Source organism: Lepidochelys kempii, chromosome 12, assembly GCF_965140265.1.
Source record: "Lepidochelys kempii isolate rLepKem1 chromosome 12, rLepKem1.hap2, whole genome shotgun sequence".
Lineage (NCBI taxonomy): Eukaryota > Metazoa > Chordata > Testudines > Cheloniidae > Lepidochelys > Lepidochelys kempii.
The window spans coordinates 30049796-30065604 of record NC_133267.1 but is presented as its reverse complement, the minus strand read 5'-3'; the positions used below and the strand labels follow the sequence as shown (position 1 = coordinate 30065604).

The 15809-nt window shown below is 39.7% G+C and overlaps 1 protein-coding gene across 1 annotated transcript in view; it reads left to right on the top strand.

Moving 5' to 3' along the window:
* The window catches only part of ADAMTS18 (ADAM metallopeptidase with thrombospondin type 1 motif 18), a 96072-nt gene that overhangs the window by 23919 nt on the left and 56344 nt on the right, over positions 1-15809 (top strand). Inside the window, exons 4-6 of the mRNA XM_073308471.1 lie at positions 8719-9001; positions 14463-14662; positions 15681-15764. Of these exons, the coding sequence (XP_073164572.1) occupies positions 8719-9001; positions 14463-14662; positions 15681-15764 (567 nt within the window). The remainder of the gene's footprint in view (positions 1-8718; positions 9002-14462; positions 14663-15680; positions 15765-15809) is intronic.

Here is a 15809-nt window from a genome sequence, read left to right as displayed (position 1 = left end):
CAGATGTATTCCATCCATTTAAGAATTGTCAGCCATACACACTAAAGAAATATAATCCTAATAATACATTTTTGTTGCACCTTTTCATTGGGGTGGACTGAATAATTCACAGAAAATGCTTTATTGTGGGGGAAATTCAGCCCTGTTCAGAGGTCCAGCACAAGACCTACGCCTCATTTAAGTCCTGTTTGGAAGGCTTTAGTGGGACTTAAATGGTGCACCAGCCCAGTGCTGGAACAGGGGTGAATTTTATCTTCTATAAAAGTTAGTCCCTTGGAAGGTGCTGTTCTAATCACCCTGTCAGCACCACCTATAGGTCCTGATTCAACAAACCACTCAAGCATATCCATAGCTTTAAGCATATGAATAATCCTAATGATTTACTAATGTACATCCTTAAATGGGCTGCTGGATCAGGGCTTTAGCTAACCTGTATCCTTATGTCTAGTTTTCTTGATGCACCACAAGTGTTTAATCAGCTGTTAGACAACACATGACAAATACTGCACTGTCTCCTTTCAGATAAAGTAAGTGAAGCATTAGTACATTCATATAATAATCCCTCTGCTTCCTGTTTGCTTTGTGATGGGTTTCAGAACTGTCATAACTAATAGAATATCTAGATTTTATCTTGTCATCACTGGGGCCTTACTTAAACAGTCCATCCCCAACCACCTGTATAACTGTCAAACCTAACTTGGATCTGTTGCTCATATCTAATTGACTTCTGGATCCATTAGATTAGAACAAGCAAGAGAAAGATAGGTTTCAGCGGGCAAGTTTGCTTGTGTTCAAACTGCTGTGTTGGGCCCACAGTGATAGAATCACTAATGATCCATGTAATCTAGGATGCAACCTGTCAGACTTGTTGACATTTATAGTACAATTTTTGTAATATATATAATGTCATTTCTAATATTTAGTGTTTGCTTGTAAGGCATAAGAGGTGCAGATAGATATGAGCAGGAGTCCTAATTTGCATTTGTGGTAGAGCAATAATCTTAGTATTATTTCTAGAATATGTCATCATTACCCTGCAATAAATGTCAGCTTAATATATTTAAACACTGTTCAGGCAGTTCAATTACCTTAACCAGAAAAGCAAATTAGACTATTTCAGTATTTGCTACATGTTGATAGAAGCAGCATGGCACAAAGATGTCTTAAACAAGTTCAGTCAACTGCAAAAATACAAAGGCACTATTCAGAAATAACTTTGCCTTTGTTCATATAGGAATAATTAAAGGAAAGCAATTTTGTTACCCTTGGTTCAACAATTGCCAAACGTTCAGAATAATACTCATTTTGTGCAGTTTAACTGAACAGAAGAGTCTTTCATGATGAACTCAGAATGGTTGTTTTAAGGTCCCACTCCCTGTGGACCGTTGATTTGGGATAGCAAAATGCTATGTTGTTAAAATATCTTAACATTTTAAAGTTTAAAAATATAGGCAGTAAGTCAGCTATGTTATGCTTGAAGAGAGAGTTCAGTATTTTTATGATTTATCTGGATTTGAAAGAAAACTTGACAATAGTCAACTCACAATCCAGAATCGGTGGCCAGTGGCTCTCATTTTTCTTTCATTTAAAAATATTTTAATAATGCATGTTGGACATTAAATTAACCTAAATATTCAGAATGGAGGTGGGGGGACAGATCCCCCAAACTACTGGAAATGAGCATAGCTCCACTGAGGTTATTTTCACCAGGTGAGGACCTGGCCTAAGAAAGTGTCTTCTGGCCTTTTTAATTTCCTAATTCTGGTATCATCATCAACAAATGCTACCTACAGTGCAAAAATCTCAACACTTTGTCTGAGGGATGGGTGAATTTGTTTGCATAACATAAAAACTCAGGCAAAGTTTAGTTAACTTACACTCTTTGTTTCTGTGTTTTTTCAGTGCACACATGCCTTAGCATTACCTGGTTTGGCAAGGTATCTAAATGAAAATGAAAATTGAGTGTCACCCATAGAATCTCTGACCTGAGTAAGACAAGTGTACTCTTGGAAATCTCATGAGAGTCCACTCCTACAAAACCCTGGGCCAGATTTCTTGAATAAATTGGTTTGAATACATTCTGAAAAATGATGTATGTGGAGAAATCCTGCCTCCCTCTTCCAGAGGGCAGACACAGGACCCAGATCTGTCATATTTGAGCCAGCAGGGGGTTTGCCTCTGACAAGGGAATTCTCTGATAAGCAGTTGAGGCCCTTTGTGCCTTCTGAGTGTGCCAAAGGGCCAGAAACTGAGTAGAGATTCAGGCCTTAAAACTACAACCTGAGTGACACTAGGATGAATTGCAGCCAATAGCATTCCCTGAGCTTTCACTCCAGTCTGAGTGAGAAAGCATGCGAGTGTTCTGTGATGTGTCAGTGTCAGATATTATTATGATGGGAATTCCAGGAATGCATGTATCTTCCTAGCTAGATTTCTGCTCATTTGGGATAAGAAAAACTATATATTTTAGATCATCTTTCCTCTCAGGAGGTTTATATTGCAGGGAGGTTCTTCATTTATCTTTTCCTTTTGCTGTAAGCACAACGGAAAGTTGTACTTTTAAGTGCAGTCTGTTTCTGTTATGTGCTGTATCTCTTGTTGTGGTTAATCTGTGTTTGACTCAATATTTTTTTGTAGGAACTGTACGTTGTGGGAAATAGCCCAACAAAAGGCACTGGACTTATGCCCATTGAAGTCAATCGAAGTCTTTAGACTGACTTCAGCTGCCTGTGGAACAAGCCCCAAGTCAACTGCTTTTTGAAACATTGTGTGTAACATTGGAGGACATTTAATGGGTTCAAAAGAGCTCACACTTAACACTCCCTTAAAAAAGATTCTTCACGCTGATTGCAACCATCCCTATGCAATGTTAAATTGTTTATTCACTAAGTGCAGTGGTTGCTGTTAACATATCAGGATTTGCTCACAGTTAAAAGAGAGTGGTCATAGGCTTTTTAATAGCTTCAGATGTGTATGCATAACCTAACATCAAATGAAGTGTTATAAAATAATTAATGTTGCTTAGAAGGTATTTGTACATATATTTTAGTACTTTGGTACAGTCAAGGTGCTCCTGTTATCATGCAAAGAGTAATTGTACTTGGCATAAGTCTGTGCTAGGTAGTTTTATTTGTTTAGCAGATATTGCAGCTGAGATGTTTGATTGTCCTCTGTGTCCTTAGTTTTGAATTTCACATTGTTTCATTTTTTACCACATTATCTGTGTCTGGATGATGAATCTCATGTAACTCTTAATGCATATGGATGAGCTGTTGCCTGTAATTGAATTAACACATAATGAAGGTGGCTTTATGGAAATATGAAATCCGTAGCCACAATGCTTTCCTCATGTGGGAAAAGGAACAGACTCCATCTCAAAATCTCAGTTTTTAAATATAGACAAGAAAACAACAGTTCTGAGAAGTCCACTCCAGGACGATGAGTCCTTCAGCTGCCACTGCAGTGCGTCTCCCTAAGGCCTGGCCTACACCTAAATATTAGATGACCTAGCCATATTGTTCATAGCTGTGAAAACTTTTGCTCCTATGTCACATAGTTAGGAGGACCTAACCTCCTCTGTGGATTCAGTTTATTCAGTGGAAGAATTCTTCTGTCAACCTTGCTACCACCTCTTGAAACGGTGGGTTAGCTACATGGATGGAACCCCCGCTTCTGTCAATGCAGGGAGTATCTACTCTGCAACAGCTCAGCTGCAGCGCCCTAGCTGTGCTCCTGAAGCACATTCATACCATGGTCCTAAGGCACCTGTGAGACGGTGACCATCCTCCACTCCCTGGGATGTCACAGTGGAAGCGGAGGATGTTTGTAACCCGCAGGAAGTGTTCCATACCTTGCAAGATCAGACAGTAAGGGCGCAGGCCAGCTTCAGTGGGAGTTGATTCAGATTCTAAGCACAGAGAGTACAAGATGTCTTGCATGCTATTTCAATGAGATGCAAATCACCCATTCTTGGAGAGAAAACATTTTAGGATGTGATGTTCAAACACATTCAACTTCCGTCTAACTCATCTACTGAAAACAGTGAAAGTTGTACCAATGACTTTAATAGTAGTGGAGTTAGACCAATGTTGAATGTTTTTGAAAAGCCCACTCTTAATCTCTACATAATAATACAATATCAGTGAAGAAATCCTAAAGCAGATTTGCTTCCTATAATCACCATCTCCAGCTTTCTTTATGAAGTTCCCCTTCCTTTTGAGATTTACCAGGAAAATCTTGGACAAATGCCTTGGTGTTAATACCCCAATGATATAAAATTTTATTAGGAAACATCTCAAACTGAAAATTTCTTTAATGGATCAAAGAACTAAGCAAACAATTAAGAACAAATAATTTATTTAATGAATGTTGTCTTTTTTTGTCTCGTTGTAAATTATCTACAAATAGACTGCAAATTTCCGATTGATTAAGAATTTGCTGAATAATTTCTATGAATGATTCTTGGTTTTAAGCTTGTTCACAAGCTAATACTGGATGCTTGAAATTTGAGCTGTTCTAATTAAACACTTAGACCAACCTTCCTGCCTTACATATTCCATCCTAAATCCTATAATCTACCTTTCCAAAGGTATGGGAGAGAAGATAGGCCTTACAGTGTTTCTCGAAGGATAGCAAATTTAGGTTCTGGCAGACCAAGGTGGTAGCAATTTTCATTCAAAGACTTTTCCTGGGCCTTGCCTAGGTAAGCATTTTTCTTCAAACTTCTCAAACGGTGCCACTCCCCTCGTGACAGCAACAGTGAAGGTGTAGATCGTCTGCTGGGGTCCAGGGACTTTTCACCACTGTGTTGTTTGGACTTGGTGAAAATGTTGGCACTTGTAACACGGCTTCCTCTGGTGGGGCTATGACAGTGGGAAATTTGAAGAAAAACTGTAGTGTAGACATAGCCATGAAGAATGCCCTGCCCCTTCTCGTCTTAAAGGGTTGGATCTAAAGCACACTTAAGTCAATGGAAAGACTTCCCATTGACTTCAGTGAGCTGTGGTTAAGCTAAGATTGGGTATGCACTTATATTAATGCTGGTCCTGGCAACACAAAGACCTAGCTTCCATTTATCCATAGTAATTTTTACTAATTATACCCACACATCTGCTGAAGTTGCTAATGAGGAGAAACATACTGTATTTAATTCATGACTTCACTTAAACTTCATAGTTCTTTTGAAAAAAATCCAGACTAATAGAGAGATTGGGCTAGAGTCTCTCCCCTTGTTTCTGTCCCCATTGCACTGCTCTGGCAGTGCAAGGTGGCCAGAACCTGCTCTTAATTAGCCCTCTGGGAATTATTCTGGCATGGGAGAGTCTCAGATGGCATAAAGCTAGCATAGCTGGCTCCCCACCTTAACCATTTTTAGGGTATCATATCAACAGTGGGCACATCAGGGGAAGGCATCTGTCCTCATTTCTCAACTGGCATATCCCCTTTGAGGACCATAACCTGCTAACACAAGATTGAGCAGCTCACATGCTGCTCTAATTAACATCAGGTCTGAAGCTAGAGTAGTTGCCACTTGAGAATCAAGGAGCTGTAACCACATACCTAACTGACCACCTGAAATCCAGTCCAGTTTGTGGATCTCCAAGCGGGAGCGATCTGGGCCAATATTTTGTGAATTGTTAGAGATTAGTTAAATATGAATACTGGAAACTTGCTCACAAATTATAGAAATGAACCAGCGGCCTATCTTATAAAGACTGCTCTGTGCTGCAAGACTGCTTGAAACTAGATGTTGTGTTAGAAAAAAGAAAAAGTAGACATTAATTATCCTTCATAACACTTTCCAATTGGAATAATCCTTTCTGATTTACTTTAAAACCCAAAGGGAGTACATCTCATTTGAGCATTCAGCCCTGGTCTCTGCTGGAGAAAAATTTGCAAGGGCTGACCGAATAAGGTTTTTAGGTCACTCACCAGCTAGTTACAGCACATGAAAATCATGCAACAAAATGAATTCAGCACATGGGCCAGAATTCAATTCATCACACATTTCTGGAATTCTCAGTCCACCCTTGTGATGTTAAATATAGAAATTCCATTTGGGACTAAAACTTGATGTACATCAGGGACAGTTTCTTACAAGGAAAATGTAGAAAATCCTCTATTCCATATGGTTTGAATCATTTATTAAATGAATCCTGTAGGGGTAATTTCAGACGTGGAAACCTTTAAAATGGAGAAATAAAAAACAGATTTATTATGTTTCTGTTTTCCAATAGAAGGTTGTAAAATCAGTTAGCAGATGCCTAGTTATCAGTGCTGAATAACAGATGATTGCGTGGAAGGTCTCTTCTTGCCCAGAACTGCATTTGAATTGTGTCAGTTCTAAATATCTGATGACATAAATCATAAGGATTAAAATATCAGTTCTCTTCCCTACACGGAAGTGCTTTGTCTTGTCCTATTGTGATCTGACGATTGAAGATTGCCAATCCATTGAATTGGGCAAGCAAGCTAGCTAAATTCTATATGTGAAGTTCCTCAGTCCTGATCTTTCATTAGCTGACATGTTATTACCTCTTCCTTATAATATGTTGAGCAAATATAGGATGAATGTTTGTTGAATGTATTCTGAATTAAGGAAAATGTCTATCACAATATGATCTCTGTTTATGTTCACAGCAACTTTTGGGAAGCAGAAGATCCTCACAATTAGTGTTATAGGAAAGAGTTATTGTTAAAATCCTGGTTGAGTTGTCCATCTATAATAATTGGTAATTGACCACAAAAGGGAAAGCACATATTTTCCCTCTATTTGGAAAAATACAGTAATGAATGTCAATCAGAGGGCTGATGTCTGACTGGTGAGCAGTAAGGACCCATGTCACTAAAATTCCTGATAAATCTGTTTTTTTGTGTGGATATATCTGATATAAGTGATAGCATTAACTCAGTAGCAAACACTACAGTTAAAGCAATGAGGATTTCATTTACAACTCCCTATTTTCTGAAAAATTCTCCTCCTGGAATGAAGCTCTGGAAGTGCAGAAAGGTCCACAAATCCCAAAGAAACACTCTAGTGAAATCAAGTATTGGTTGAAGTCCCTCTTCCTCTTTATCCTCAAGTCCTAGCCAGTCTGCACATAGGGGCTCATATAAGAAAAAAAATCAATTTCAAGATGGGTGATATGGCGCATATCCAAAATGTGCAATGCTAGGAGCATAGCTCCACCATCTAACATCAGAAAGTATTCTTTGCAAGGAGAGGTGGTATCATGGGCTGAGAGAGCTAATATATCATATAGCATGGTTGCACTTGCTTATCTGCACATACTTCTGGGAAGCTGTTCATAGAGCTGTGTGGTTCTCGGGGGATGCCACTTTTGGAAAAAGGTACTTTCCATGGGGTAGTGCCTCACTGACCCAAAATAAACTTTGGAAGTAATATTACATATGTACTCATCTAATCAAATTTTTCTTGCCCCACTTGGCTACACACTAATATTTGCTGCATCCATCTCATGGTGAAAAAGAGTGTTTATTTCAACAGCTTTTACAAAACAAGGGAATGAACAGCGCAACTGGTTTATGACTTGAAAATAAATACTTCCTCATTGCTACCCACATTTCTGATGCTGTCTCTGATCCTGGAAACACTTAAGCATATGTGTAGGTTTATTCATAGTTAATGCATGAAAAATACAACGTATTTCTCCCCAACCTTAACTCTGCCCTCTAGTGACAATGAAAGGGGAAAAATGTGCTAAACACAAAATGTGTTGGTAAAAATACATATGTATTCATTTTTAGTGTACATTGTGTAGCGATCATAGTTAATATTTAATGTGATGATAGTAGTTTAGTGTTGGTGAAAAGGTGATGCACTGACAACCCTGCAACCTGAAGTCTTGTAGTTATTCCACAGAGCAAGAACTGTAGGGCTCAGGTTGCCGCAGTAACAGCTTTACAACATTGCCTTACTAATAGAATAGACATATCTTGAAGGATGGAGAGGGTATTCATTGGCCACAGTCCTTCAATCCTGGGTTTCTGTGCTGAGGTTGAAAAAAAGGTGCCAATTAGTGGCAGAGACTTTTCATAGTTTAGGACAAAATTCTGCTCTCTGATCCACCCTAGTGAATACACTTCTGCCATTAGAGATGAAGATTCTGAGATTCTCTGAGAGCAACTGCAGGATTGTCTTGGACTAGAGTCTTCTGGAACACAAGCAAATTGCTGGGGCATGGAGTTCCATGATTAGTCAGAATGCAGTACAGCAAGTGGAATGGAAGCCTAGCTGCTAAGGAAATCTGTTGCTGTCAATTAGAATAGGGAATTCAGAGATTTAATTTACCGGAATCTGATGTCACAGACAGTTGTTTCCTATGGGAATCTGTTAATTGTATAGACCTCTTTTAAGAATCCAAATAGAAAAATTTGCTTTGACAATTTTCCCGGCCATGCTATTTTTTTTTAAAAAAAGAATGTTGTGCTTCAACTTTGTTCCCTTCTTGTCTATGCAGCACAATCTCATTCATCCTGACCCTATTCTACTGCTGCTGATGACCATATATCCAGAAAACCAGCCTGCAAGCTTGACAATGTGCTAAAAGTCTTCGTTTTGTATAAGAGACTCTGCAATTAAGAGAATAGGTTCAGCTATTTAGAAGGAACCTAGTGCTGAGAAGTGGACACAAATATATTGGTTGTCAAACAGCAAAATATAATGTTCTTTTGTTTAATTTGCTTTTTTTTTTTTAGTCAGGTTTGATAAGGATGCAGGAGAACGAATTCCTTATATCTCCATTACCTCAGCACCTAGCACAGGAACACAACTACACATCACCTGTTGGACATCAACCTCATGTATTATACAAACGGAGAGCAGAGGAGAAAGTGCACCGGTACAAAGTAGATTCCAATTCCAATCACTTTTCCCCGGGTCATCACAGAAATCACACACACCACAAGTATCATGATCAGGCGAATGATTACCACCATGGAAGGTTTCAAAAGCAGCATTTTTGTGGACGTCGAAAGAAATGTATGTAAGGAAACTTTCTCTCTTTGTTTGAGATAGTAGTTCTTAGAGACTTGTAGGTGCTTCTTTTATTGTGGTTTGTAACCACTACTCTGATGGGGGCTGAATTTTTTAAATAGTAGTGCTAACAGAGGAAGTGGAGGACAGATACAAGGAGCTGGATCATGCATTTAAGTTTATGGCACTGTCCATCACTATTATTACAACTCCACCACTAGTCAGTGAGTGACTTTCTTAGGAATGTGGTGCTCAACTTAGAAGATCCATCGCTCTGGTTTTCGTGAGATTGATTTATCTTTTAATGGGCCATTCCTCTTTTTGCTGGTGCTTTAACACTGCCTCTTCTGTACAATTACCAGTTCCAACTCCCTGCTCTATTTTCTCTTAATCTGAGATATGCGATTAGTTTGAAAGATGGAGGAAGGGCATTAGGAATCATTGATTTGGCAAAGGAGGGGGAATAGGTCTTTCACAATCCACCATTTGATAATGACGTTGTCAGCAACTGAGATGATTCAACCATAACCTCCCAAGGAAATTGTTTAAATAAAATTCTGGAGTCACTTCTTAAAAATGTATTGAAACTACATTATCCTACCAACGTCCATTGTGAGGCCATCATTAGGCCCTCAACTTGAAGAATATTTAGGAGCTCCTCAAGGATCCTATAGCTATACTTCTTATGTTCCCTTGATTCTTTTTGTGGGCCTTTATTGAGATTCATGACTAGAGCCCCAAGAATTGAATACTGTAACTGAAAAAGTTGCATCAGCCAAAATATGTCCTGTCCAATTTTTAATTGAGTTTGGGGACAACAAGAGGGTTTCTTTTCAAAAAGGAAAATAAAAAGGGGTTGGGGAACAGAAGGAGAGGAACAAACAGAAGGGAAGAGAAGAGGAGAAAATGGGAGGAGAAAATTGAAGGAGGAAGGAATGAAAGTCTCTGAGCGTTCTGCAGGAAAATATTGATCTGGTTGAAAAGATTGAGAAGTCTTTATATTTTCAATCAATTCATGTTTTTCTTCAATATTGCAGGTCTCTCTGCTACTTTCTTCCCCTTTCCTGCTAAATCTCCCCTAGTCTAAGAAGCCCCAGTACATAATTCTTGTACAAACCGATGGTCATCCTGTTTCAGTCCTTTTTTTTTCTTTTACTGCTATACAATGACTAATGAGAATGGAAGACAGCAGGGTCTACTTTAGAAAGTGAAGTGAGGAATATTGCATTAGCTCATGGTCTTCTCATTTTCCATGACCACCAGGGCGTTTTTTCAAAAGGTTGTTCACTGATTACAAAACCCGTATGATATTGATGGCTTTGATAGAGAGGGTTCCAGGCTCTTCCATGTTGGCCAGTTTATCTTATATGGTTCCTATTACTGTAGTACACTAGCACCTCACAATAGTCAATACATTTATCCTCACAGCACCCATTTGAGGTAGGAAAGTGCTGTTATCCTCATTTTACCAGAGGTACAGAGGGTAGGTGATTTGTCTAAAGTCTCAGAAGGCATCTGTAGCAGAGTAGGGAACTGAACCCAAGTCTCCCAGCCCCTATGCTAAAGTCCTAATCAGTGGGCCTTTATTCCTTCATGTAAGGGATAGAAAGGACACACAACTCCCTGTACGTTCAAGGGGACAACACAGCAGGAGTAATTTGGACTTGTGGCTAATGCTCTTGCAATTAAAGTTAACTGGATTTTGAAAGTAAAAATGGTACTTTACTGAATCTGTATCCAAACATGGTGCTGAAAGAGGACAGGTGGTGCTGTAGGGGGGTTGTTTACACTTTGAAGGTATATAGTTGCTTATATTGCTGAATACAGTTCACTGGCCTTTCTCCTAATTGTTAAAGCAGTGGTTTCTCTACTTTTTCATGTAGCTTGGATATAGCTACGACTCCCTCCTGTTTAGCAATATAGGAAGAGTAGGACGGCCATCGCTACTTGACATCTATTTGCGATTCTGGGTTGAGACCCCCTATGTTAAGTGCACAAAATTAAACTTTCAGTTATGTTGACGTTTTTACTAGTGATTGAATTAAATTTAAGACTTTACAAGCACAATGACTTTAATGATGCTGTGTGCAGGAATAAGGCGGGTTACAGGAATCAGGAACAAGACCTCTATATAAATAACACCTGAAAACTATGTTAAAAGAACATTAAGGCTGCAAAGTCAAGCACTCAGAAGTTAGGAAATGCTAGAATGATAGTTGCTCAAACAGTTATAATCCAGCCCATTGTATATATGCATTATGATGCAGTCTGTAATTATATGATCACTTGCTGTTTTTTTCCACCAGACCCCTACCTCATTCGTGCACATGATGGACAGTGCCCATTTAATGAGAAGCTATTCGATATTTTGTTTTCTCCTCATTGTTCAATCCAGGGCCCCATGCCTTGTTCACTGTACACTATTCAAACCCTGCTCTGAAGACAGAATTACTAATTTTCTCATGGGTTTTCTATGGTGTTCATTGCTATAGTATCAGAGTGCTTCACAAATATATATTAATCCTCACAACAGCCTCACAATTAATCCTTGTGAAACTAGGTGGTATGACTGTCCCCATTTTGCAGATGGGGAGCTGAGGTTAAAAAATGTCCACTAATTTTGGTTACCTAAGCTGATGCACCCACGGCCTGATTTTTCAGAGTACTTGGCACTGTATCAAGCTTTTTATATTCAAAGCGTAGCTTCCATTGACTTCAGTAGGTGCTCAGCTCCATGGCCTCAAGATAGGATTATGTAAAATGAGCAACACACAATTAGTGGCCACCTGTGAAAAGTCTGATGTAAGTAGCTTGCCCAGTATCACACAGGAAGTCTGTGGCAGAGCAGGGACAGAATACAGTTCTCCAGGGCAGCATTCAACAGCCTTAAACACGAGACCTTCCTTTCTCCTCCTGCCATCCCCTGCCTCATTCACTAGAGATCTTCCAACTCCTACAACAAATGAAGCAAGGGGTTCTACATACAATAGCCATCTTCATTATGCAACCCCAGAACAGGTCCATCCAGGGCACTGAATGAGGCAGGGGTCCTGTGAAAAAAAAATGGAATGTGATCGTACCATTAAAGCCCGTATCATAAAACATTTGCACAAGGGGGCTGAATTAAGGTAGCACAGGCAAAAGTCATGTCACGGGCAGAAGGGCCATGTCCCTGCTCCAACCAATGGCGGTGGTGGCTCTAGAGTTTCTCAATGAAATGGTTATACACATTTTTTTTATCATAGGCAAAACAATGTATTTTTCCTTAACCACATTCTTGGAAACAGGTGAACCATTTTAGTTGAAAATCTCCAAAACATTTCAGTCTCACGTAGACACCTGGCATGGATAATTTCAGCCCCAAAACAAGGTCCTCTAATGGGATGCACCAGGGAGACTTAACTGGAGATGGCCTATACAACAGGGTTAATTAATCCCTAATCCAGAATCTATCCATTTTTGCAGTACAGGAAAAGAGATTATTAGTACGGTGCTGCTTGCAAAGGGATATGCTTGAAGACTTAAAGCTTAACCCTTCTAACTTTCTTTAGTAGCCATGTTGAACGTGCAGTTTGTAAGCATGAGCACAGCAGGTAAGCCATCTTTCAGCTATCTCATCACAGGCTAAAAAGTTTGGAGCACAAGATCTGAACAGATCGCCCTCTGTAAGTCATATTTGAGAATAGCTGCTTCTTCTGAATAACTTTTAGTAGTAGTAAAGCAGGTGCAAAAGAGAGGTGAGTCTCGGCGGTGATGAGAGCCACCCACAGTACAGGCCAATATAAAAGAGACTTTTTGTGAATCAAGTGCAAGCCACTTACTTGTGCTGCCTCCTAAACAAGGAATTGCTGTACTTGGGAAATAAACTATGCGTTTTGCTGATAGGTGATGCTTGTCTGTACATGCTTTCAGAAGAGGAGACCTCTCTACATTCTTAACAGGATAATAATTCTTGATTGATATTATAACTAAAATATCTTTCATTCATTCATTCATTCATTCGTGTTCTGAAATATAGTTCTGATTAAATGAATTCTCAGAAGTAAATCACTAGGGATATTGCATTGCTACAACTTGTATCTGCTAAATACCAGCATATTGATGCCTACAGCATGTTCACTTAGAATATTAAGGACCAGTCCAGCATTCATTACTATGATTTACTCTTTGTAATATCTACAGTGCCTAGGAGCTCCAGTCATTGACCTGGACCCCATTGTGCTACTTGCTGTACAAAAACAGACCACAAAGACATGCCCTGCCCTCAAGAATTTACAGTCTAAGTAGCAACTAAACAAGTATAACATTCTAAACACCACAAGCTCTGCAAGGCCGTAGATCAAAGCTCCATCTGAGCATAACTTATTCAGCTTTGAGATGGCCTGCCTTAGAAGACTCTTAAATGAAACTAACTTTGGGTAGACAACTGATGCAAATAAGCTTCCCTACTTACCATCCTGTTTCCCTTGGATTCCTGGTGTCCCCGTGTGACCAAGGAGGAGGTAGATGCCAACATAGCTCTGTTGTTGGAGTAACTGTCAGACACAGTCACAGGTAGGGCTTCTAGACAAAGGTGGTTGTTACATTTTTTAATTACCCGGGGCTCCATCACTCGTATCATGTTTCATTCCTTTTGCCATAAAGATTTGCAAGGACAACTCCTGTTGTTATCTAACTAGCATTTTCAAATAGTGACTAGTGGGCTGAATTCTGGTTGCCAGGGGCACATAGGCTTATGCAAGAAAAGCCATAAGCAGGAAGAGTATGGAACAAAGGTTTTCTGCCCTAATTCTGGCTTCTTCAAAACCCAGAGAGAGGGTTGACTCTGCAGTCCTTCCCTACACAAGCAGAAGGCAAGTCTTGCTTTATTTCTCAGGAAGTATGGACCGCATGTTTATGCACATGGCTTCTGATCCAGCAATGGTCATTATTTTCCACTCTCTGAATTTTGTGCTCCAACCAGGAGTAATCCGTGTGGAGAGTCTCCATGGGGGGCTGTTGCCAGTCAAAATACAGGCACACAGGAACTCTGCTTTTGCAGCATATCTAGTTTCTGTATGTATTTGGAGGAATTTATTAAGGGAGGCAGAATCTGGCCCGTACGCTATGTTTGCAGTTGATGCAGGAAGGTGCCAAAATGGTCAAATAGTATATAGCTATTCAGGGAGAAATATTAACTATTTCTCCCTGCAGTACATGAAACTCATTTTACTAGATTATTTCTTTCCTCTGAATTGCTTATTGTATTCAGGTTTTTTTCTTAAAGAAGAATGAATCAGATCTTAATTAATAATGTATTAGAAGAACTCACCATCTTACAGGCCATATTAATCATTACCTGGCTCTTGCACAATATTGTAAATTCATTTAGGGCTCTATTCCCCAGGCGCTTTACTATCTAACCAAACTGCTCATAAAAATGACCCGTTTTGAACCCTTTCCAAAACCGTGTTCTGTTTGTCTTTAGACACACCTAAGCCACCCACAGAGGATACATACATCCTATCAGATGAATATGGAAGTTCAGCAAGGTTCAAAAGATCAGCTGTTAAAACCCCAAAAAGTGGAAGTCTGAATGTTGAAACGCTTGTTGTGGCGGATAAAAAAATGTTGGAGAAGCATGGCAAGGACAATGTAACCACATATATCTTAACAGTTATGAACATGGTAAGAGCTGGTGTAACTGACGTGCCATTGGTTTTGTACTCATCTACAGCTGTGGAAAATCTACAAGACAACCAGGAGCTGGGGCTTTAAGAAAAACACCCAACTTGGTGAGACTCATGATAAAATCACAAAAGTTGGCAATACTGAAAACTCCGCTTGTTAAATTGATTTCTGCAAGTCCACGTGTGCCAGCCTAGAAATCCCACCCTTGTTTTGTGGTGTGGGTGGAGTTGGGATTTATAATTATTCTGAATGTTTGTGTCAATTTTGCTAATGTAATTTCTTTTAGAATTAGTGGGGTTATATATTGCTCATAGTGTCTTTAATGGCTGGCCTGTAGCTTTACAACTTGCTCTGAATATAGGGTGGTGCATAGCGGACGGGGGCAGATTGGAGACTTCTATCTCAAAGCATCACAGTTTCTCCCTGACTCTCCACTTCCGCTGGAAGGAGAAGTGGGAGTAAGTAACTTCATCCCTACTCTGGCTGATGAGAAGGTGGGGTGAAGCCAGAGCTCCCTCTACTCCCCCCCACTTGTCTGCAGTGGGGAGTAAATAGGCAGATGTCTTGAGTCACAATCTAAGCAGGGCAGTAAAGGGGACTCTACTCCTACTTACTTCCCTGAACAGCTGCCCTAGTGAGCAAAGTGAGTCAGCCAGCTCCTTTTGCCCCATCACAAAAGCTTTGCTTTATTTCCCCTCTTCCCTGCTGCTGGAAAGAGGAGTTATTTGTGTGGGCAGACACAAGAGGATTACCTGCTGTGACTTTGATCCTGCAGAACTGGGGCCTGATCCAAAGCCCATTGAAGTCAGTGGGAATTTTTCAATTAATTTCAATGGGCTATTTGTCGGTCCCTTTGTGCACATTTCTGTTAGATGGAGGTGGGGCTAATCCTGCAATGTGCCGAGTTCCTCTTGACTGTCATTGAAAGTTGGGTCATGATAACTCATTAATTATCTTTAGTCTATTTTTATTACAGATTGATTTATTTATTACCCTCTCCTACATATTCATGCAGGTTTCTAGTCTTTTTAAAGATGGGACAATCGGCAGCGACATAAACATCATTGTTGTGAGCCTTCTTCTTTTGGAACAAGAGCCTGTAAGTGGTGTGTCATTATTCTTTTGTAGCAGAGTGTATCTGAAA